Source organism: Aquila chrysaetos, chromosome 16, assembly GCF_900496995.4.
Source record: "Aquila chrysaetos chrysaetos chromosome 16, bAquChr1.4, whole genome shotgun sequence".
Lineage (NCBI taxonomy): Eukaryota > Metazoa > Chordata > Aves > Accipitriformes > Accipitridae > Aquila > Aquila chrysaetos.
Window position 1 is genome coordinate 20415723 of NC_044019.1, and position 23906 is coordinate 20439628.

A 23906-nucleotide genomic window follows, 5' to 3' on the forward strand; every position below is an offset into this window, starting at 1 on the left:
TTCCACTAACTGCTTCCCTTATGCTTTTTACAGACAAAACGGCACTACCTGGTCCCTACAATCTTGCAGTAGGCTGATTGCCCAGCTTCTCCAAGGACTTAATTTGACTCTCAGCTAACGGGGTGACACCTTATACTGGGTTCTCATCTTTAGTCACTTCTTGTAAGTCTCACTCATTTGGGCTTGGATAATTAATATGAACTTTGGGCCAAGCACAGATAAGTTATGCAGGAACCACCCCCCTCCACTCCCCTCAAAAGGCAACCAGTAAATTCAAGAGTATCCTGAAAGAAGAGTTTTGTCCTGTTTTCTGCTGAGTGCCAGAGAGCCCAGAGTTAGGATCCTGGGAAGCTAGCTTGCTATCTCACTTGGTAAAACAACCATGATTATACTACCATCAGGATCATGATGCTATCATAGAGTGTTTCAGGCAAGCATTTTAAAGAATTAGTCCTTTAAGAGTTTTTTTGTTGGTGGATTGAGGATTTGATGTATTGACAGTGTGTGACACAAGATGCTAAAAAATACTACATGTAGAATAGTACAACATATATTTGAGCAGGCATTGAATAAACATCATTGTTCAGTGAAGGCACAAACTCCATGGGATAATCCTTCTGCTGTAACAGTTAGTGAAACAAAGCATGTAAAAAATGAAGAAATGCTAAAGAGGAAAGAAAGAGAGAAGCAGTTGAGCAGTTGTTAGGAAAAAAAAAAACCCAAAAAAAAGATGAAAAAATCGTCTATCAAAATATTTTTAGATTAATTCTTTACAAGAGTGAATGATTATATGAGACAATGAGTTTAGAGCGGCCCATTAGCCAACACTCAACACAAGGCTATTGAGACATAGTATTCCCTACTTACTTACACATTTAGAGGTTGCCAGGCAGGCCACTGTGCTTTTGCCTTGATGACTGTTAAAACCTCATCGCTCTGTGAAAAGAGACAAAAGAAGAAAGTGATTGGGACAATTTTGCAATGAGAGTAATATGATTTACAGCAAAAAAGTAAGAGGTCCTAGATAAAACTGTGCCTCCAAATTCTATGAGAAATATGCTTTGTCCTCTTTGTTATCTGGGCACCTCGTGTCCTCAGCTGCACAGGGTTCATCAAGGAGCCTTTATGAATGCAGGAGGCAAGAGTAGCAAAAGCAGTCAGACCTTGGGCACAGTCTCTTTCTCTCCTGCAGGAACTGAAGTGAGCTTAAAACACCACCAGCAGTTTGCAGACTAGGTTATTTTTGCATCTTGAGCTAAAGGCAAAGCTTCAGAGTGATGCACAGTGATGACAGGTATAAATAAGGAGAAGAATTTTGCATTGGGGAAATACCCCAAAACAATATGACTAAACTGAGTTTGTTCTGGTAACACTATCACAGAAAGATAACTGTGCTGTATCCTGGGCTGTTAGTCCACACATAGTAGTTTATTGGCAAAAAGTATATCTTGGGCTGTCGATTTTGTGACTCTGACAATCCTTGTGACCAGAGGAATTTACCAGGTTAAAAAAAGCAAGGACAGAAAAATTGCTCTTAATAGGTTACAGATCTGCAGGCCAATAGGCAGACAAAAACTAGAGGCTGCTGCTCTAGGCAATCTAACACACCCTGTGAGCATGTATGATATATTATTTATTATCCTCATGTATGTAAGGATGTAAAGAGTCCATGGTGGATGCATTGCAATCTCCTCCAAGTAGAGCCATTGATAGCACTTTCTCTTTGCTCTCCATTTACGCATGTGAAAATTATAGGGTGAAATATAGCAGCCACCTGTGGAAGCCCATAGTGCGGCAAAGCACTGTACAAAGACTATTTCTTGAAGTCTGTAAGAATTCCTGCATCAGCAGTTTTAAAATTTATATGGGTACAATAAACCGAGGACAAAGGCAGGAGACCGTTAACAAGGCTCTGATGCCCAAAAGACATCTATCACACTTTTTTTAGAAGCGTTTTCCTCATCTCCCTTAGGAATCCACCCCAGTAATTCACCTAGAGGAACACAAAGTTCACAACTCACTCACATGATTTCTGCTGTCTTTTAAAAATATTTCCCAATTAGACTAAGAAACCCACCTCATACGTTACCAGTAATTGGCACTTCCAACAGAGCTGACCTTTCAGTTTAGTGATAATAGTGCCATTTCCTGCTTGATAGCAATAGTTCTGATACCCCAAACTAGCTCTAGTCCATACACACCCTTGTTTACAGAAAACAATTTTCACTGGTTGTTTCTACCACTCTCAGTATTTTCTGACTCCCTCTTTTTGCCAAAGCAAGGTAATTACAGCGCTGAGGGGCCCTCTCTGCAACACACGAGATTTTCCGTCTCAGGAATACAGATGTGACGTGACCTCTCCCTCAACCTGAGTGGTTGGAGAAGCCATTTCTTGAAAATCCTTTTTATAAATACAGATGCTCGGCCAAAGGCTATACTACGTTAAATGTCCTGAGCTAAGATAGCTGAAAGTCTGACTCTGGAAAGGCAAGTAAGTATATAAAGATTTAATCAAACTCCCATACTGCTAATATAGTTGGAATAAAGAGAGCTTGATGATGGAAGGGAGCAGTCAAACAGCCCGCAGCAGAGCTATGCCAGCAGGCGGATTCGCTGGGGCAGGCGCTGGGTGAGTAGCAGCAGGCTGAGCCACCAGCCCAGCCCTCTCCCAGCATCCCTGCTGGGCTGGGCCGAACCGAACCGAGCAGAGGTACGCTCCATGCAGGAGAGAGGCATCGCATCCAGGTTCATCTATGGCAACCTTCTTCTCACCTCCGTGCCTTCAAAAGTGGAAGAGACAGCTTTCCCCTCAAAGTGATTTAAAAGGAAACTGATTAAATGAATGAAATTTAAAGTCTGAAGTTAAAAGACATTTCTTGTCTTTCTCTGTCAATGGAATTTGCCCTAATTTTTACTTTTCCTTATTTCAACCTCCTAAGATTCTCCAGCCAGGCATATCTTCATTTACTCGCCTTGAGAACACATTTGCATTCAAAATTATTAACTGTGTATTGTACATCCCAAAGAAAGTCTGTTATGAGCATAGATGGTTGTGTTTATTAAAATAATACACTGCTTATCTAATAGAAGCCAGTAATTATGTCAGTAACATCCAAATCAGTCACGTCTGAAAACATTTTAACGTGTGCTATTCAATTAAAAATGCATACCAAGACTGGATGAACTATGATTAATACCTTAGTAGTAAGTGCAGAGGAAAGGAAATAAGGAACAGAGCATGGTGCATTCAGACTTCCCCAAATTTTTAAGGGAGGTGAAAATTCAGATGCAAGAGCTGAATTCATGGCCACTCCCTGAACAGTAACCAAAATCAAAAGATGCAGAATCCAGCATTCTGTTGTGCCTGGAACGAAAATACACATTTTTGGTACCTAGAGCTCCTTGACAATTACACAGGATTAAGCTGCAACTTGAATTAAATCATTGTTATTCTGGTCTGATATTCTAATTATGCAGTCATCTCTATCATGCAGATTTGTAATATTTCTAATTTAAAAAAAAAAATTAAAGATGTAACACCTCCGCTGTTATTAATGCCAGTGTATATTTACTTCTACATGCACTGATAGACAGACAGGTACCCGAGTAGATATTTTGTACACTAAAGAGTTTTCCTTGGTCAAGTGTTTATGTCAGGAAGATGAAATCCTGGAAGACAATAGAGTAAATTCTGCTCGCTGCCTCCTTGGGTCTGTGAGGCTGTCGCCATGTGAGGTCTGGCTGCCAGGCACCGTGTCAGCCTGGGGAACCCAGCTCCACTCGCCACTTGTGGTGCCACCAGCCTCCATCTCTCCGGCCTCCTGCAGGGAGCAGGCTCGGGGAGTTCCTCCAGAAAAGCAGTGACCTTCCTCTGCCTCCAGCCTCTCCAGCTGACCTCCGCATATTTAAGGGGACGTGATAAACTTAAGCAGCCCAGGCAAACAGATGTTATCCACCACACAAGTTCACAGCCTTGTGAACAATCTGTAGATAGAGACAAGCTACAGAAAAGATACCGTGCTTTGATTTGCGGGCCAATCTCTTTAGCTATAATTTATTGGCAGATGGTGGAAACTGAGAGGATATGAAATGCCTGAAGAGAAACCCACAAATTAATAATATACAAGTAGTTGATATAACCCAACTGCCTTGAAAAACCCAATTGCACAGACTGTACAATAGAGGCATAAAACACCACATAAGTTTTAGAAATTTTAGTTACCATTTTCTTAAGGCTTGCTGTATTACATTTGTACCCATTTTTCTCTCCTCTTCCTATTCCCAAAGTTTTGCTTTGATTTTTGAAGTAAACAAACTCTCAAATTCACGTCAAAATATGGCAAAAAGAACTAGGATGTTTCACTGTTGTATGTTGCAAGTTGTCTTGTCATCATTTATGTACTTGGCTGGGAAGCAAGGATTCCCACATAATGAAACTCTTAGGTTTTGAAAAAGAAAACTAAATCATTTGCAAAATGGTGGAGTGTCAAAACGTTACAATGTCAGAACAAGTTAATGGAAAGGGCACCAACGCTCTTGCTTGGAGCTGCTGAAAATCCTTTTGGTAAAGTCTGATACACACCTCTTCCAACAAAAAAAGGAAAAAAAGGGGGGGGGGGGAAGAGAAATTTGTCAAGCTATATTATGCCTCTGTGCATGTGGATGTTGTCAAGGAGCGAATTTGGGATTACCTGTCAGTTTTTACAGAGATATACAGGAGGGAAGTTGCTACCCTCTTTCCTTTTCCCGTTTAAGGAGGTTTCCTTAACCTCAAATCATGGAATTGATACTTGGGAATTTGTGATTGAGTTTTTGCTCAGCTTCTTTTGGGCATACCGGTATGACGCAACGGAGTACAGGTATGAAATTCTCGCGTGAGGGGAGTGAGGGCACGCGGCACCGTGCTGCACCGCTGCTCAGCCCCGGCACGCCGCAATCGCGCGTGGGCAGTTCTCAGGGGATCAACGCGCCCCGTTCCTCGGCAGCTTGCCTGCACCGCTGTGTCTGCGCCTCTGTTTGCTGTGAGAACGTGCTACCATTGATGCAGCATCTCTGCTACTCCTATAAGTAGGAAGTCATGATTTAATAATTAAATTAGTATAGGCTCTCAGGAGTCTTCATGGTAAATCCCTCTGAAAAGTGTGTTTAGGCATAATCACTTACAGAACTTAGTATAAAATCTTTGTAGAGCCTACTAAAAGCTCTCCTCCAATTTCAGTTATTAGTTCAATGATATGATTCTAGTTTCCAGTTGAAATAGAATGATCCCTTCTCTACACGCTTAAAGCTTGCTCAAAAAGCCCAGTGGAGCCAAAGTAGTTTCTAGATTGACTTAAATATATTTTGGATTGTGGCCTAAATTAAAACATGCAAAAATAGCAAACAATTATCCTTTTCTCCAGATCCGTGTTCTACATTTGTGTTTCAAGCTGGGGGTGGGTGGTTGACTCAATAGTGATTCCCTATGAAAGTACTGTCTTCCAAGAAGTCCCAATAGCATGATTTTAAAAAGTTGATAAAGTCATTCTAATACAGACAGCCTTACTGACAATCTGAAGTTGGTAAAAATTAATAATTTACTTTACATCCATTTGTTCCTGCAATGTACAAATGAACACGCACGCAGAATAAAGTCATTAAATGGCAACAAATAGAACCCTGTGGTATGAAACCACTGCTAAATTAGATCGTTCAGCTGTGCATTTTACAAAAGATTAAAAACATTTCCTCATCTTCAGGAACAGAAAGTGGGACAAAGCTCAAAAAAGCAGCATGGAAGATAGAATTTGATTTAAAGTCTTTCTCAACCAAGGGGATTTAAACCACCTTGGTTAAAGGGTAACATCCATTAAAATGTAATGAAAGCTTTCAGCAAAAGTTTTAAGTACCATCTGAATACCTTTAGAATAAAAGAGATTAGTAGGATCCTGAAAGCCACATAAACTATTTCATATGCTCCTGCTGCTTTTTGGTAACCGACGTGATTAGTATCTTTTCTGTACTGGAAGTTATTTTTATGAGTAATTTTTATTACTATTTTTATTTTATGTGTGCCAAATAACATCAGAAAATGTTACTGTGCAGATCACTTAGCACTTCGTAATAATGATTTGATTTGGTTCAGCTAAACAAATGACAGTATGTTATCTGACATCAAAATCAGAGTCAGATTGAATGAACTGTGGGAATGAAAAACACCTGTTTTGAGCCAGAGCTTAATTTCACTCGTTTCACACCACCACCGCTTGGCATTCATTCGATTGTTTTAGAACAGAGAACATTTAATTCCTTTCACAACACTCATCCTCATAATATCTGAATGCCTTTCTATCCACAGTGGACTCATTTTCACAAGATTCTTAGAAAGTAGAAAAAGCAACATTATCCTCAATTCTCAGATGATGAATCAAATGTCTTCTGGAAACAAACCTACATATCTGAGTTTTAAGATAGCATCTCCACTGCAGGATCATCCTTTCCCTCAAAAATTAATTTGTTATAGAAGGAGCAAGAGATAAGGTGAGAATGAAAAAGTATAGTATAATGCACAGTATGTCTTCCGTGGGGAATCAAATGCTATGAAAATGAGAATAATATAGTGCTTTAGAGGGATAGTTGGCTGCTCTTAAAAGCCGATCAGTCTTCTATGATTAGTATAAATAGACCTTATTCCACCTCCACCCTATGCAGGCACACAGAAATCACTTCAGGATGTGAAAAGCGTGTGTTCAGTATCCCTGAGACTTCTTCAGTACATGAAAATAGTTTCAGGCTAAAAGAAGTCTTCAAAACCTCAAATTTTGGCTCCTTGTTGCTACATACCCTGAAGAGTTAGATGTCTTGTTACACAGTGGTGTTAGGAGGAGATATTTAAGAGATGATACAAGCATCTGCTTGCACGCTCTGAGCAGCCAGGTAGTCTACAAGGAAGCCTGAAGACTCAGCACTGAAGACAAAAGGGTGCTATAGCTATTCCTCTTGTGGGCTTAGGTACCTCACTCATTGCTGAAAGGACCTGTTTACTCGGGACTGGCAGCATGAAGATCCCTTCTGAAAGCAGACGCCTTTCTTCTAAACTAGGAATGGTGATAGTGTTTGCTATAATGCTTTACTAGTGTTTATACCTTTATATAGGTAGAATTTTCTATCGAGGGGTTTACAACGGTCTTGCAACTGTCCCCACTGCTGAGTGAAAGACTGCCTAGATGACATTGCTATCTAGCCTACTGATGAAACTACTACAGCCTGAAAAAAGGCTTCAATTCTGGGGCCAGAGCGCAGGACTCATGATTAGGCTACTTGCTGGAGAAGGCTACTTGCTGTTCTGAGCTCTGGACTATCACTTTTTATCTAATAACCACTTAATGCTAGAAAGATGTTATCAGATAAGAGGGAAGTGACTGTAATTTTAAGTACATGTACTAAATTCTACTTAAGAGTGAGGTGTACCTTCTTTGATGTCATAGAATTGTTATGATTCAATAGCATAGCTTTCAGTAGAAGTTGAATTGCATGATATTCATTTATGAAGAATTCCACTGCAGCGATAGATGTGCCAGAAGGTACATTACAAGACCACAGAAAAAGGAAAAAGGTACTATTTTACCCCAATGCACACTTTCTTTCCAGGTTGAGAGAAAAATAAAGATCAATCTTGTCTTTAAAGTATTAACTAACATAAAATACCTGGTTAATTAATGCTCAACACATTATGGATTTCCGTGGACATTAGTTAAAATATGGCATGTTTTCTCTTGGTTGACATCTTGCCTACCTCAGTTTTACAGATGTATTTGAATAAAAAGGGGACACTGATGTAGGCACATTACTGAAATTTGTAAAAACTTTAAAAGAAAAGGGGAGTAGTTGTCTGCTCTGTGGCAATAAAATATTTCTGGGATAAAAGCAGGTACATACAGCTTTATTTGCTCTGGAGTTCATCTTCACGTAAATATACACATTGGCTTTCTAGTAACTGTGAATGTGATCTCCTGTAATGCACTCTGAATGGGCATGTTTTATTAACTCCATAAGCAATCAGCCTGCTTTGAGTCTGCCCAGGTTTCTGAGGGTTTTTTGTTTATGTGGAAGTTTCTCATAGCTATTAGCATAGTCATTACAAAATCTTACTTGCAAGGCTACTATTGTGAGCTGGCAATACATCACGCAACGCATTTATTTTCCTGTGGGTGCGGCCAAGGATGTTGCTGAAGTTGTCCTAAGCCTCAGTGCTGAGATGCAGTTCTTTTTAACATGCAGAGATTTTTTATGAAAAAATGTGCAGAAGCTGGTTTTTTCCAGTTCATAAAAAAGAACATTTTTGTAAATGTTAAGCTTTTAGTCACAAATTACTTCATTTGGAAGGAAAAAAAAAATCCCATCGTTAAAGAAAAAGACTTATTTCTACCATTTGATGACAATTAAATTCTGTTTAATTCTATGACTGACTTAGATTCAAGCAGATTATACTTAAAGCCAGTAGCACAGATTTGGGGTTACTTTAAGCAACAGCAAAAATACATTTCAGTCAGTGGAATTATACCAGGATTGTGTTTGTCCATTTTACTTTGACTTCCCTATGTTTATGATAGCTATTTTGTGGCAGCTGAGAAAACCACACATATTATAAGATATATAAACATGCCTGAATGGAATTCATTAGTTGATCATAGTACCTACAAATTCAATATTTCCCTGTACAAATAGCTATTCTTTAATTAAAGAATCTTATTACTTTTCTTCAAAAATTAGGTAATGACATTTCAGGGAATGTTTTTCAGTTCATCAAATATGAAAGTCTGAGGGAATTTCCAGGCCTTTAATAATATCCACTCAATTACAAAAGCACAGTTTTGGGGCTGAGATAGATAAAGAAATACTATTGGGGTGCAACTGAAGAAAAATGGAAGGAAAGATGAGCGTTTAAATCCAATCCTGAATTGTTACTGTCGGAACAGGTCTCATTTCAGGAGAGCAAGTAACCCAGCACTTCAGACAGTCCCCGCTTAACTGCTGTGCTGCACAGGAAAGCTTTCCTTAATTGGATACTTAGCAATTTTGTATTCACTTTTACACAGAAAAAGCTCTCTGTTAGATAATCGGGCTGAGAATTTTCCCAACATGTGGATATTGTCCATATTTTCCAGCAAATATGGAAATAAGCATTAAAGCTACAATTTCAGGATAGTGACTGCACAGATGCTAGCTGAAAATGCACGTTTTAAAAAAAGCTTTTAAGAGGGAATTATAGGAATTATAATTCCTGATTTTGTTAAAAATTACTAGGATGGGATGCAAAAAGAATTATGTTCATTGTTACTCTTAGTATATATCCCAAAAGCACTGATTCACTTTGCATTAACAACCTTCTGCATTACCTGTCCCACAGGGTTTTCTTTCAATGAAGTGGTTGTTTCAGGAGGGGAATGTAGGCTGAAATTAATAACAGAACTGTTGCTAATGGCAACACTGAAAATCATATGCTCTATTTTATTTCCATTAAGGTGCAGTTACATAATCTAGGGTCTCCCAATAAAGCAATACTTCATTTTTTGCATAGTATACAGCTTAGCAGTGTGTGTTAATGAGCCCTAGGTATGCTCTGAGTAGCTAAGCTCTCATTTTCTGTGGCTGAGCAGATTCTGTAGGAAAAGGGCCTCCCTTGTGAATCCACTTCTTGATTGCACACTGATTTTCTACTGCACATTTTGCTTCACCCTACCTACATAGAATGCTTTGCTGTCTTTAGGACTACAGAAGCATTTTGGGATCCTAAATGACTTTGCCAAAACCAAGGGAAGATCTTTTTACTACACTTAGGAATGGCTACTTTTTAAAGTAGGGAATTAAACTAGATTTTGAAGCTGACCATTAAGAGGTGTAACTCCCACGCTCTGCTTAATAGGTTTATCCAATACATACCCTTTTGTCCTCCTTCTGTCTTAACTTTCCCCATTTCATCAGTCCTTTAGACTAGACTAGCCTTTAAACCTATATCTAAGTGCTATAAAGCTACTGTTATTTTAAACTCACAAATGATTTGGAAACGGTGAGCACACCAGAAAAGAAACAGGGGGAAAAAAACCCGAAACAAAACCTATCCAACACACCAAGGCATTCTGTGTACAATAAAGCAGATGTATGCAACGGAATGGCAACCTGCAAACAGCAAGACAAAACCTGCATTCACCGGAGATAATGATAAAAGTGTTTTAAAGCACTAGGTTCACGGATCAGATTCATATTCGGGTAACTACAGTATTTTTTTCTGACACTCCTTCAAATAGTTTCAAAACAGTCAGGGATGAAATCATTGAGACAGGTTCTTGGGCATGCTATGAATAAGTGAGTTTCAATTGCCTAAATATCAGCAGGAAACCTCAGGAGAAGGCTGGATCTGCTCTGAGAAACAGCCCAGAGAACAGGGACAGAGAACGATTTTGTCTTCTGGTAAATGCTGGCAGTGAGACTCCAGGTATCACAATTATTCATCCTGCTGCTTCTCAGACATTAGCCAAATGTAGTAGCTTGAACAGAGGAAAAATAATTATTTGGATAATAACAAGTGATTTTTAAATAAGACCAGCAAATTAGCTCAGGAGGTGAGCTTTCCTGACCCTTGACAGCATTTTAACAAATCAATCTGGTTGGTTTTTCTTCATTCAGAATATACAATATAAATATTCTAAATGTGTTTTAACTGCTGTACAGAGGCAATTACAACAGCTTAATTTCCCTTCAGTAAAGATGTTGTGTCTAAGCCACCCTTTACCATTCCTTCCTTCCAAAAAAAAAAAAAAAAAAAAAACACCACAAAAACACCAAAAAACCCAATAAAAAATGTAGCCTTTAAACAAGTTAAGGAATTGAGGGTCCCATCCTGAATTATATTTTCTGTGATGTGGAAAGGAGTATTCTTTTAGAGAAATCAATTTCACATCTCTTCCTCCCCCCATACGCTTCCAGCTATTGCCATGACAAACAGGTTGCTGCCCTTGTGGACCATTTCTCTGGCACTGTGTAGTCCCATGGTTTATGCTTTGACATTAACCTGTCTCAGAATTTAATGACCAAAACACATTTGTCTCAGATTTTGAATAAAGTCGTCTCAATCTCTGACAGGACTTACAAGTGCAGAGTTTTGAGAGGAATGTCAGAGATTTCTCCAAGGAGTGGAGATGTTGCCATTTTTCCCATCAGGGGCTGCCTTTACCACCCTCTTTCCTTGCAACTCCCTCCCCCTCGAAAACCAACTCAGTCTACACTGTGTGACTCAAAGGACTATCTACGTAGTCCTCCACAGACAGCGGCTCCAGTCTGATATCCCTGATTCTGCTTGTGTACTTCGATTTTGCCTCATCTTTGCTTCTATGCTCCTGTAAATAAGTCAGGACAGACAGACAGAAGGAAACTGCCTGCACTACCCATCCTGAGGGCAGGATTAGCTTTCACAGGAGTGGACAGCTTTTGTTTTTCTCAGACAAGGAACTCTCCTGTCCTGTTCCCCAGTGTGGATTTGAAAACATTTAGAAAGATCTTGTTTAGGTAGGTGTTACACGGAGGCAAATCCAGAAACAGAGACTGACTCGGAAAAGTTTCCTTCCTACTCAGAAATTTCAGGGGCCCGAGCTAGGTAACATTGTCTCCCATCTCTGATGGTTCGCTCTGGCTCTCCAGCAGTTAGACAGCTGGGAAATGGTATTATAATTTTTTTTTTTTGGTAAGCTATTTAGCACTAACTGCTCCCTCAGAACCTCAGATGAAGGTTATCTCCGTACCTAGTGCCCACACTACTTGTTGCTTAAAGAGCTCCAGGTATCTTTAGATCAGTTAATATGGCTATAGTTTACATGTACCATTGAGCAGAATTAATATTAGAAGAGGAATTATATAAGACTTACAGCTTTAAAAACAGTAGGAGCTGCTATTAAGAGTGACATCTGCAATTAATGTAATTAACATACCAGGGAAGAGCTATTAATTCCACTGTAGAAAGTACTGTTTTGGTTTCTAGTTGCTTACTTAGAACAGCAAAAACAGAACAGAGAAATAAGAACTAAACCCTGTAGCCACAATGCTGTATGTCATCCTATAGTAATCAGAGATAAATGGGTGATACTGTCTCTGTAATAAGCCAGACATGAAGAAACGTGCTTTTCTTAAGGAACGTCTCTAAAGTACTCTGGAATATCCCTAGGACATCAAATTGCTGAGTGTAGCATTCATGTAGTTATTTTATGATCAGAATAGTTCTAAATTAAGGACCATAAACAGAGGCTTGCACTCTAAAAGAAGGTATTCACCATATTGCACTGTGCTCGCATGCCACAATATTAATTCTAAAAATAAGAAAATAGTGAGAAACAATCACTGCAGTGAGGTCAGGATAAATGTAAGTATTTTCATTTTAGCTGTAAAATACCACTAACTGGTAGGGACGCACCTTAAGGCTGTGTACCTAAGTGTACTGCTAAAAATGCTTATTGTGATGTACATCCCTTGCCATTTCCCATCCCTGTTTTGAAGTTCTATGTACGCTGACCTATTTATAAGCTTATCTCTAAAGCTTACGTGAAGTTAGATTTAAATTTCAGAGTTTAGCTGTTAGTCATGTTATCATGAAATGACACAATGCATTATTATGCCATGAAACGGGCGTTTTGAATATTCCATGACAGGTTCAGAGCCAAAAAAAGCACACTTCTCATTCCAGTAGTTAAGCACATATTTCTGTTGTGATCATCTCATTTGTATTCCTTTAGGCATCTAATAAACTCTGTCTTTTCTAGTAACTCTGTAATCAGAATTGTATGGTATTAGAGTTGTGCTCACTTTTAAATCAGGGATACTGTGTACAGATATTTATTTTCCTTCATCCTTTTTTTTCCTCTCCTGTCTCATACCAGACTCCTGCTGGGAGATTTCCAGAAGAACACTGAACACAAACATAATTCCCTTCTTTATTTGTACAAAAGCAGCAGGCCAGACTGGTCTGCACCTATTTCCAGGTGTTAAGACACTGTGTTAAAATCATTTACTATCCCTTAAAATAAAATTAGGTTGTTTTCTTTTTACTAATCTCTAAAGAGATTAGAACTGCTCTGTTATTGCAGGGCAAACTTCCAAAGTGGTTAATAATCAGAGCAGCAAAGCATGGCAAATGCCACGTCTCATTATGAAGCCAGTGCTTAGACTCTATTCACTGGAGTAACTTTAAAGATACGTCATCCTTTGGGTAATCAGGATGAATGTTTTTAGCGTTCATGTTTCTAATGCAAAAGCATGCCAAATTCACAGGGTAGTTCCATCTTGTCTTATCCTGACACTGCAATTGTACACTGAAAGAAACTGATGGAAATGTTTGCTTACAACAGAATTGCCAAGTTGTTGCACCACAGTAACTACTGAAAGACTATTAAATATGCAATTACTGTGGCATTCTGTAAAGTCTGATGAGCCAATTAATAGCACTTTGTATTTTCATGGCACCTTGCCTCAAGGAATTTAAAGATGCTTTAAACAATAATTAAGTTCTAGAGCTCTCCTGTAAATCATTTGCACCATTGTACAGACACAGAAACTACAGCAGACCATATAAACCCCTTGCAGTTCAGAAAGTTTTTTTCCAAGCATGTTCACTGACTTCCAGCACTATGACGATACAACAACATGCCTTGCAAGAAATAAGACTGACAATCATACTGCCACTGGTCTTTTCTGTAACTCTGAAGAAGTGACACCTGCTAATCCACAAGCAAAGGTGGGGACACCAAGCTTTCTCTTCAACAGTGAATGACTTGATCCACCTTCTGATAGTTTAAGTAATTACACACAAACATGGCACCATCTACAATCTGGACTGTCAATTTGATTTTGTGGTTAAAACATTAATTAATCCAGCAAGCATGATCAAGCTGTCTGTGAAATACATTAACTACATTAACTTTGTATTAACTTACAAGCAGATAAAGGTAATTTATGGCTCAAACCACACGTTTCACAAAACCAAAACCCATGTAAAAGCAACCTAAAAGGCATGTTATAAAGCAGGCCCTCAGTGGGCATGCAATTGGCTTTGAAGAACAAATGTGTGTCTTTCCAATATGCACCTGACTATAATGGGCTTATAAAGGAGGACACTTGTCTAAGGAAGACAGAAGAGAATGTTAAACAATTCCTTTCCCCCAATACCATCCACACAGCTGGAAGCTTGTTATATTTCATCCTATTCTGGAATCATTGCACTATAATCTATGCTTGAAAAAAAAAAACATATCACCCCTCATAAAAAATACTCTCAAACTACTAATTTGGCCTCATCCGTCTCCACCCCAGCCAGAAAGCAAATGACCTTTTGCCACTCCATCCAGTCTTGACAATTTTAATGTCAAAACTAAGTTTTCTGTACTAAGTTTTCTGTGCACCAACAGACTTCGTACAGTGCTACTTGCTGTGCCAAAAATCAAACAAAATCATAACATTTCACAGGAACTATGCAAATTAAATAAAAAATAAAATATATTATGCCCTAGAAGGAAATCACACAGTCAAGAAAAAGGGAAATCCAATCTCTGGGAAGATGCATTCTGATGGTCAGGAAAACCTACAAAATATTTTCAAAGCCTGGGAACTAAGATCCAGTACCCTCTGCTTATGAACAGTTCCTGCTGTCTTACATGGTCTTTCTCCTCCCCATCACCTAGCTGACTAATTAATTAAACATAGTCAATGTTCAAACTTTAGAATTACCTTAAATTTTGAGCATTACCTCTTCCTGTAAACTTTCCTCCTGTCAGACAAACATTTGTGAAAACTCTGGGAACAAACCCCAGTACTACTGAGCCACGGTTTAACCACCCAGCTTCAATTTCTCCAAATGTTCTGCTCATTTTACAGATGAAAACAAACCTCTTTCTCACACTAAGATCTGAAAAGATCCCAATTGCTCATAGGCTTACACCTTACCAATTATTCGTTTTCTGAGTCAGAGTTGCTCTATACAACAGGCAAGAACATTTGCAAGTGCAGATATTATTCACAAATAATGTTAGTTTAGTTCTCAAATAACAGAATTATACAAAAGTGAGGACTGTTTCTGAAGGAAGGTACTACTTACTATAACCGTGGCCAGGTGAATCTGAATTTAACACTATAAGATATGATCAGACTACTGAAGTAATTAGGATTTTTTTTTTCTTTCCACCTGTTTTACATATAGTTCTTTGTACTTTTCTCAGATAGGGGGATTTTTGAACTGCTCTGAATACCTCTCTCTTCCTGATCAGGAATACAGTCCTGATTGTATCAGCCCTTCTCAAAGACTGTTCTCTTAATCACTACTTCCTATGGCTCCACAAGAACTTACAAAAAGCCTTAAACATTCACAGTTTCTTTTTTCTGCTTTCAGGTCCACATTTCTACTGATTTGTTCTGCACATTTCTTCTACAATAAATCATCCAGCATTATTGGTCCCATGTGGCTGCATGCCTTTCATTTTTGTGAACTAAAATCCAACCATCTTATTGACTGCAGCTGCTTTTAAATACACTTTGGTGTCAGCAGTGATTTACTTTTTAATTACATTATTTTATTTTCGATGAGTGGTCCTATTGTTTTCTTAACAGCTGCTTTAAAGGCAGTGCTCAAATAAATGAAACCTCACCATTTGAGCAAGAAAAACAAGTCAATTCACAATTCCTTAACGAAAGAATTTCTTACAATAACATTCTTGACAAAAATATCATGACACTTCCCAAATCTTTTACATTTTAGTGTGATGATTAAGGGGGTCATTTCCTTGGAGTATGTACTAGCTGAGCATTCTTGGGAGATTCTTGCTAAAAAGACCAGCAGGGACAGTACAAAGATAAGATTATTTCTGTCTCCTCCAAAAGCCTGAGACACTGTTTTACCAGTTTTCTATTTCTGCTGCAAAGACAAGTTCTGAATCCAATGCTCACCAAAATTAAAGACTAGGGATTTGATCTTAGTAGAAGGTCCATTTTTGTCCTCTGATATGTGTATGTAATTTCTTTTTTCTGCAGGAGCACATTTATGCTGTGTCTGGGGCAAAATTGAGCATATAGGTAAGCTGGTATTGCTCCAGGGAGAGATTATAATCAGTAAAAACAAAAACATCCCAATCCATTGCAAAAATGTACTCTCTGCAATGGAAATGTGAAGCAAGAAAACATTTGTGAATGTGGAAGGTACAAGTTTATCCATGTTCTGTTGAGCTGATTTTAACCAATATTTCTTGAAAAAATGTTCTGGGAATGCACTGTATATTGTTGTTTTGACACATGCATGAAGTATCAGATATTAAAAAAAATTATGTAGTCTTCTCAAATATTTGATGCACTTTCATTACACTGAAGCATTATGACCAAAAATGGTAAACGTTCACTGGTTTCGGATCAGGTAATTGCTTTCGATTTCTATACCGCTGGCCACTGTTAATTTGGTCACTATTAATCTGGCTGAATGAAGGGCAGGGAATTGTACATTTTTGTAGCAATATTTTTGTATAGGATATGCAGAATTGAAAAGTAGCCAAAATAACACGTGGCCCACAATTCCTTCTGATTCTATGTATCTGCCAAAAAAACCCCAGTGCAGTCCAAGGGTAACTTTACAGTGGGGTGTGATTTTTTTCCTATTTTTTTCTAGTTACCTTTATCCTTCTGAAGGTCTTTTTCTGTTCCTTGCAGCAATTATCTTCAAAAGAACAGAGAGGAGGGGAGAAAGGGAAGTAGCAGATGTTTTAGGCTAATGAGCAAATAACAACAAAGTAGTTGCCGTGGGGGTCTTAACATTGCTTTGAATCTGGGCCTTGTTTATTCAGTACTAGAAATGTGTTTGGTTGCTGAAAAATATGTAACAATTTTTCAAGGAGCAGTTTGCAACCCTTGTCCTCCCACGCCACTGAACTCTGAAGGAGCAGGTCCGGGAAGAAGCCAAAGTGGTGAGCCCTGCGAGAGCACCCCCAGAAAGCATCAACCAGACACAACTCCAGCTGAAACTGAGTCGTGACAGTCATCTCCTTACTCTTCTGGAGATGTTTGAACTGTAGGTGCCCTCCTGCTCTCCCTGTAGCCACGTTCAGAACAGCAATGATCTGGTTTTAAATGTTTTCTGACCGCTTTCAAAGGGCACACTTACACTGAAAGTAGAAAAAAAGCCACAGATAAATGCTAAACATGTGGTCAATTCAGTTTGGGGTCTAAACTCTTCCTTTCGGATATAAATATTTATCTGCTAAAACTGAAAGCTTTACAAGCATTTCTGAGGATAGAATCTAACTTTTGTTATTAAAACCAAGAGGTTAAACATTCGTTCCTACTGCGAACTCTTGCTAGTGTTAGAGCAGGGAGCCCTTACAGTATTCATTAGCTCTGCGTGTTTTGTTTTTTCGTCTGTTTGCTTAACTAGGCAAAGAAGGGACGATATATTTAGGAGCTCCATCATTCTGCAGCCCACAGAAGGCTTCATGAATACACAATGCCAACATCTCAGAATCTATACCCTCTATATACCACTTAATTCCATTACCTTTACTGCAACATAAGCTCTGATGTGTCACAGAAGTCTCTAGGGCCTAGAAATGACTTAGGAATTAATTGCCCGAAGCATAATCATTAAGAAAATAAATTTAAACATCATGATTTCACATTCTGTTTCATTAACGTTCTAGGACAAAAAAAGAACATTCAGCAAGTTTTCATGTCCACGTGCAAAGATTTTTATGCCAGAGCAACACATTGAAGGTGAAAAAAGAGCTTTGTGGGGATTTCGGTGAATACAGAATTTCAGTCACATGGATTTATGTTGGGCACCATGGTACCTGGTTCTATGAAGTGAGACAAACTCACAAACAAAATGTTATGGAATTTTTGTTCGTAATGACACAAAGTCAAAGACAGGAGCCGTCTCTGTGTTTGGAAAGCACTTGGAGTAGTTTGGCCTCTAAGCCTAATAAAATAAAATGGATGCGTTCAGGAGCTCAGGGTATTTGCAGTTTTTGAGTCTTTAGATGGTCAGATGCCACATGATAGTTACTCACATATTTGAAGTGCAAAGAACCACCTGGCTAGATGCATGAAATTTAGTTATATTTGCAATCATCATGGTTAAAAGAACTACGACAGATTCTTCAAGATCGTATCCTCTTCTCCCTTTTATTATGCTACATCCAGATGTTCTGAACAACTTCTAAAACTATTTTGCCTTGATTCATTTGGAGACAAAAAGAAGAAAGAGGAAACAAGATTCAGAGAAGTATTAAAGTTATTGCTGACATCTGTCTCAGATATCATGATTTACCTCAAAGTGAAACCTGTGAAATATATTGCTAAGGGCTTCCATGCGTCAAAAAGGACCATTCTAGAAAGAGATTGGGAAAAAGGCATAATAATCTTCAGCCTCACAACTGGAGAGCCAGTTACAGTGGGACTTGCTGTCAGTTTGTACCAAAGATGGAGAAAACTATCAGTTTAACTTCCAGGTCTCAAAGACACTGAAATTCCCAGAAGACACATCTAATAGGAATCACTTAGAACACACTGTTATATCTGTTTAGAAATTTATGTTTGTTTGTATTCTAACGTAAGGCCCCTTGGATAAATCCGCACTCTCTTGAGAAGCAAGAGGCCTATCTTGCCTGTAGAATCCCTGGTATTTAGTGTGTTTTTCCAAAAACTTGGGCTTTTATTCCAGGCTATGAAACTATAATGCTTTACAAGGAATTTGGCCTTGGAAAATCTAGTTCTTAAAATCACCACAAGCTATTGTTATTATTAAGGTGTGAATGAAGAAAGTCCAAGAAAGTCCCGTTATTAGCTTGCAATGCTGGAAGATGGGATTTTCCATTTTAGGAGGATATAGCTTTCCTTAAAATAACTTAAGTGAAAATAATCAATGGCTTATTCATCTTTGAAGCATAATTTCTTCTGGAATACAGGATAACTTAAGGACTTATTGTTAAACAAATGCCTGAAATAATTCCCATACCACATTCATTATACTGATTTTGGTCTGTATCATCAGGCAGCTGATGTCTGGGTGTCTGTAGAACAATCTCGTCTCAACACTGTCAACTGATCAATTAGCATGAAACTGGTCAACACTTTTTCCAGTCTTATCCATGCATTTCTTCTTTAATAACTGTCTGAGAGGTGATCTATATTTTATCTCATGGCGGTAAAGGACTTATTCTCATCAATGTATGTAGGATTTGAGAACTAAAATTCAGTAAGAGCTTCTATATCAAAATGTTTGATATTTCTTGGCTGTTTTGTAAGTGAGGGTCCCACTACAATAAGAAATATAATATTGTTATCTGGTAAGAATTATTCATTTATTCATTATACATGTGTATTTGTAGGCAAAGTTCTTGTCATAAAGTTCTCATTGTCTGATGAATGGAGAACGGACTCTTGAATTAGAGCTAATCTCGTGCAGACTAATGTAGAATATAGTATTTATAATACATTGCCTTAAAAAGAAAATAATCATGCTGATAGCTTGACAAATTATTTTACAAGAACCAGACCTCTATTTATTGAAATAATATAGTGCTATCCATTAATAGTATTTAAAAGTTGGCATTAGTGTTACAATTCTGCCAATTTATATAAAACATAAAATCAGCTTTTCAATAATACATTTCAGCTTGCAGTTGAAGTGCTGTAATTTCTTACATGCATCCAGCCAATATACTGTATACCTTAAATGCTTAAGTTTATGGCACAGCAATTACAGCATATGTCAGAACTTTTATTATTTTGTTTGTATAAATAGGATTCTGAAACCCTCTGATTACACATAAATGGTGGTATTTTAAACAATAATGAATGGGAAATTATTGGTCTCTTTTCTACTGTACCTCACATAAGTGCAGTATAAATGTATTCATTCAAGTATTTGCCTTTCTTATTCAATGTAGTAAGTTTTTGTTACAAACTGAACTTTAGTAAGTGATGGCTCCTTTTACCATGGGAATGTGGAAAACAAAGATTTGGACACAGCATGCATGAAAACTGGAAGATCTAGTCAATGTGGGGTAGGTTTGATTTTTAAAGAAATAGAAAGAAGATATTAATTCAATGAACACATTAATTCAGTGAACATCAAAATTATTTGCTACTATAAGCTATAAAGATGGAGCTTGCATATATACACTTAAAATCTGCAGGTTCTAATCTAGTTTCTAACATATCCTAAATCCACAGATAACCTGTGCATGAGAGAGAATGCAAAGTTATATTCAAACTAGGCACAAGACTGATAACTGACGCTTAAAAACAGACTCTTATCTCTCTTGATAGCATTTTTCCGGGTTGGCAGTCTCAGACTGCGGAATGCCTGCTTTAGTGGGAACATTGTCACCGGTGGTTCAACCCACTGATTGTCTTGACCCATCTATGGCTGCACTGCCATGATGCCCAGGCTCAGATACCTTCCCAGTGCTCCCAGTAAAGGCCAGTGTCACTGACTGAGCTGTGAGAACATTACAAGAAAAAGGAAGACAAAGAAGAAACATTCATATGCAGTTATATTAATTAAATAAATAAGAAGCAAAGATTAAAATCAATATTCCAGTGCTCTAAGGCAGAATAAGAACAAAAGTTTACAGGATGCAGATTTCTCTCTATTGCTGATCACAGACAATTGAAACATGGATTTCCAGGAGAAGTGGATTTGACCCGGGAGGCTTGTATAAGCATGAGACCTGTAGTGGTTATCAAAACATTAATTGTTAGCTGAAATTAACCCTGCTAAATTACACTACCTTCATCTGTGGAGCCTCATTTCAAGCAGTCATGTCAGCAGCGCTTTCAGCTTTGAAGATGTGCTGTGACGCAGAATAAAATGTGACTTCTTGCTTTTTGTTTTAGATACTTTCCATAGCATTAAAAATGCTATGTCTGCTACCTTGCCTCAGCTAATTAATATCACAAAACATGACGAAAGCACACCAGTGTTGATTCACTAACAAGATGGTATTTGGTGTGTCTATAGTGACCTGTTGTATGCCTGTTGCACGAACAAGCAAGTCTTTTGTTAATGAACACGTTCACATCATAAGCACTAAAATCACTGCCTTATCCTATAATGCTGCAGTGATTAACATTAATTAATTTTCATACATGCTATAGGAGAAACAGTAATGCAACTTCATCTTCCTGTTTCAGTATTACTTCTTCTGGTCTACTGGTTCATGTGCAGTTTCAGCTATCTTGCTAGTTCCCTTTTCTCCCCATATATTTTTAACATCCTCTTGTCTTTTGACTTGATAGCTGCCTAGGGCATGGATTATCTCTATCCCACATACCTATAAAAATATAACACATCTATGCCTAGAGGCACTGGTCAGGTCTTTAAGGCACTGCTGCAGCAGCAAAAATCAATAATACTCGGTATAGCAGAAATGAATGAAGGTTGTTATATGTGAAACCATTTAGGAATTAATAGCTTTGTAGGTATGGCAACAGAGTTCCTTCCCAGTTCCCTCCCCTTGTCCTTGTTGATTGTCCAAAAGGGGGACACTGAGGGATGGGTGATGGTTTCTCGCTGTAGGGTAAATTCGTGCAGATCTCTCTGTTGCCATAGCCAGGCTAGTTTAAAGCTAATTCGAGTATTATTGCACTACGTTACAATCACTGACCGTGGGGTAGACACACATAGGTTTGCTTCACGGTACTCATCTTTGGAGGGTACTTAGTCCCTGTCTATCTGGTTAAACTCCTGTTGGCTTGGAGTCATCTTAGGTTATTGCAGGCTGACCACAGTGTGCCCAAAGCCACTACACTTTCAGAGGAAGCATCCCGTGTGCCTTATTCCCACACATTCCTTACAGTTATAGTCAGCAGTACAATATGTGGTTAGAAGGACTTTGTCTAATCCATCAAAGCTGCTATTGTGCCGTTAAAGAACCAGAAGCTGCAACTAGCAGAAAGGACAAGTAATTTGCACAAGAAACACAAGATTTTGCCATCTCATCTAAAGCCACAACCATATGCTGCTGTCAAGAAGTAACAAGTTCTTATCCCAGGATGACACACATGGAGCCAAAGAGGAGGAGAAAGAGAGAGGAGGGGGAAAAAGAGATGGTATTTTGATTAAGGCAATACGTTAAAGCACAACATTAAGGCAATATGTTATATGTTACCCTTTTGTGAGGGCGACCTATTATACCTTCTTAAGTGGTATTCATTGCAGAACAGAAAGTCTGTTCTGAAATGTGCAAGACTATGTAAATCAAGAGTTAACATTATTACAGCTGGATGACAATTTTTCAGTGAAACAACGCTAATTTGCTGAGGTAGAAAGAGATTGTACAAATACATATTTGTTTTGATGCATTCCTTCAAAGTTTGGGCAGCTTTCTGCTGGAAATACACTTGGTTTCCTATCTAGCAAGCTGCTTGGGAGCCTGGGATCTCATTTAGCTTGCTCATGACCGGTACTTAAAATTCTCACAAATCCAGGAGCACACTGCGTATGTTTCTAAAGGGGACTCGGCTCTTTACTCAAGCCATGACTTTTAGGGTTTTTTGGCTCCCTGCCATGGAGTCGAAATGAGGCTGATTCTCCCTGCTGCAGCTCTGGGTTTCCAAACTGCTTGCTATGTGTGCTGCCTGTTGGCCGCGGCAGCTGCCCAGATGAGCGAGCTGGGCAATCAGAGGCTTCTTGCAATGCTGGGAGCCTTGCCTGAATTTAAGGCTCTTCCATAACCCTGGCCAATTTTCTGAGAGTTGAAGACAGCCAGTACTGTCTCACTTTTGGAAAACAAACATACAAACAAAAAACCCCAACACAAAACAGCCAAAAAGAACTAGAAAAAATATTCCAGTTCACTGGAAAAGCAAATATTGTGCTACTGAACAGCTATGAACAGCTTAGGTAGCTGTCTTAGGCTGCATGTTTATTTTAGACCACTCTTTGGGTTCAGTTGCTATTCCGATCACCCACGGACGTCAAAGTGAGTCGGAGTTTTTGACTGGATGAACTGAAATACTTGAGATGCTGGAAGAGCATCTTAAAATGCTTCATACTTTTTATAAAATCATGTATGAGTACTTAGGAACGTCCCTTTTAAAAACACTACCATGTCTCTATATTTCCATAGCCTACTACTGTTGATAAGGAGATAAACACACAGAAAGAAATTTTATCAAGAAGAAAAAGTAGTTCTGTTCCATCCTTAAGCAAATTAGCATCCTACACTGGATTTCTAAGTATATTTTAAAGAGCAACAGCTGTTATTAAGCCACTAGATATTTTGGCTTAAAATGGACAAAAAAAGTAGGCAATAGGCTCATTTAAACAGGATGCAAAAGTGATGTGGGAGGCAGGATTATTATCTACATTATGCGTGACTGAAAAGTAAGCTCCAATTCTGCCTCCTTGCACAGCTAAACTCCATCCCGTGGAGAGGCACTGTTAGAAAGAGGTGCAAGAAGAACGTGTGAGAGTGGTCTGGGTTTGGATCCTCTGTGGGCTTTTTGAGCAGTATGTGGGTCTATCTTGCATGAAGAGTGCATCCTGCCAACAAACCCCCCAGCAAAACTTCACGCGTAAAGGTCTAAGTGACACCAACTTACTTGAGCCAACCACATTTCTGACTGAAGTTTTTGAGTATCCCCTACTTGTCAAAAGGAGTTCAATTGTTCTTGTCTTCTGCTAGCGTAAAATGATACTTTCAGTACTTAAACCCACATATTTAATTTTCTTAATGTAAGTTTGCAGTAATGGGGAGTTTATGTACATCTAAATAATATTTGTATGGTCAGCTTATACATGCACATATGGAAGTCTATCTGAAAATCTGGCTCTCAGAGTATGTACTAGCTAAATAAAAAGATGTGTGCGCTGCACTTGGGAACACAGATTTCCTATGAGTAAA

The 23906-nt window shown here is 38.5% G+C and overlaps 1 protein-coding gene across 1 annotated transcript in view; it reads right to left on the bottom strand.

Moving 5' to 3' along the window:
• Positions 1 to 23906, bottom strand: part of SPON1 (spondin 1) — a 203452-nt gene that overhangs the window by 35817 nt on the left and 143729 nt on the right. The window contains exon 7 of the mRNA XM_030038164.2: positions 872 to 936. Within this exon, the coding sequence (XP_029894024.1) occupies positions 872 to 936 (65 nt within the window). The remainder of the gene's footprint in view (positions 1 to 871; positions 937 to 23906) is intronic.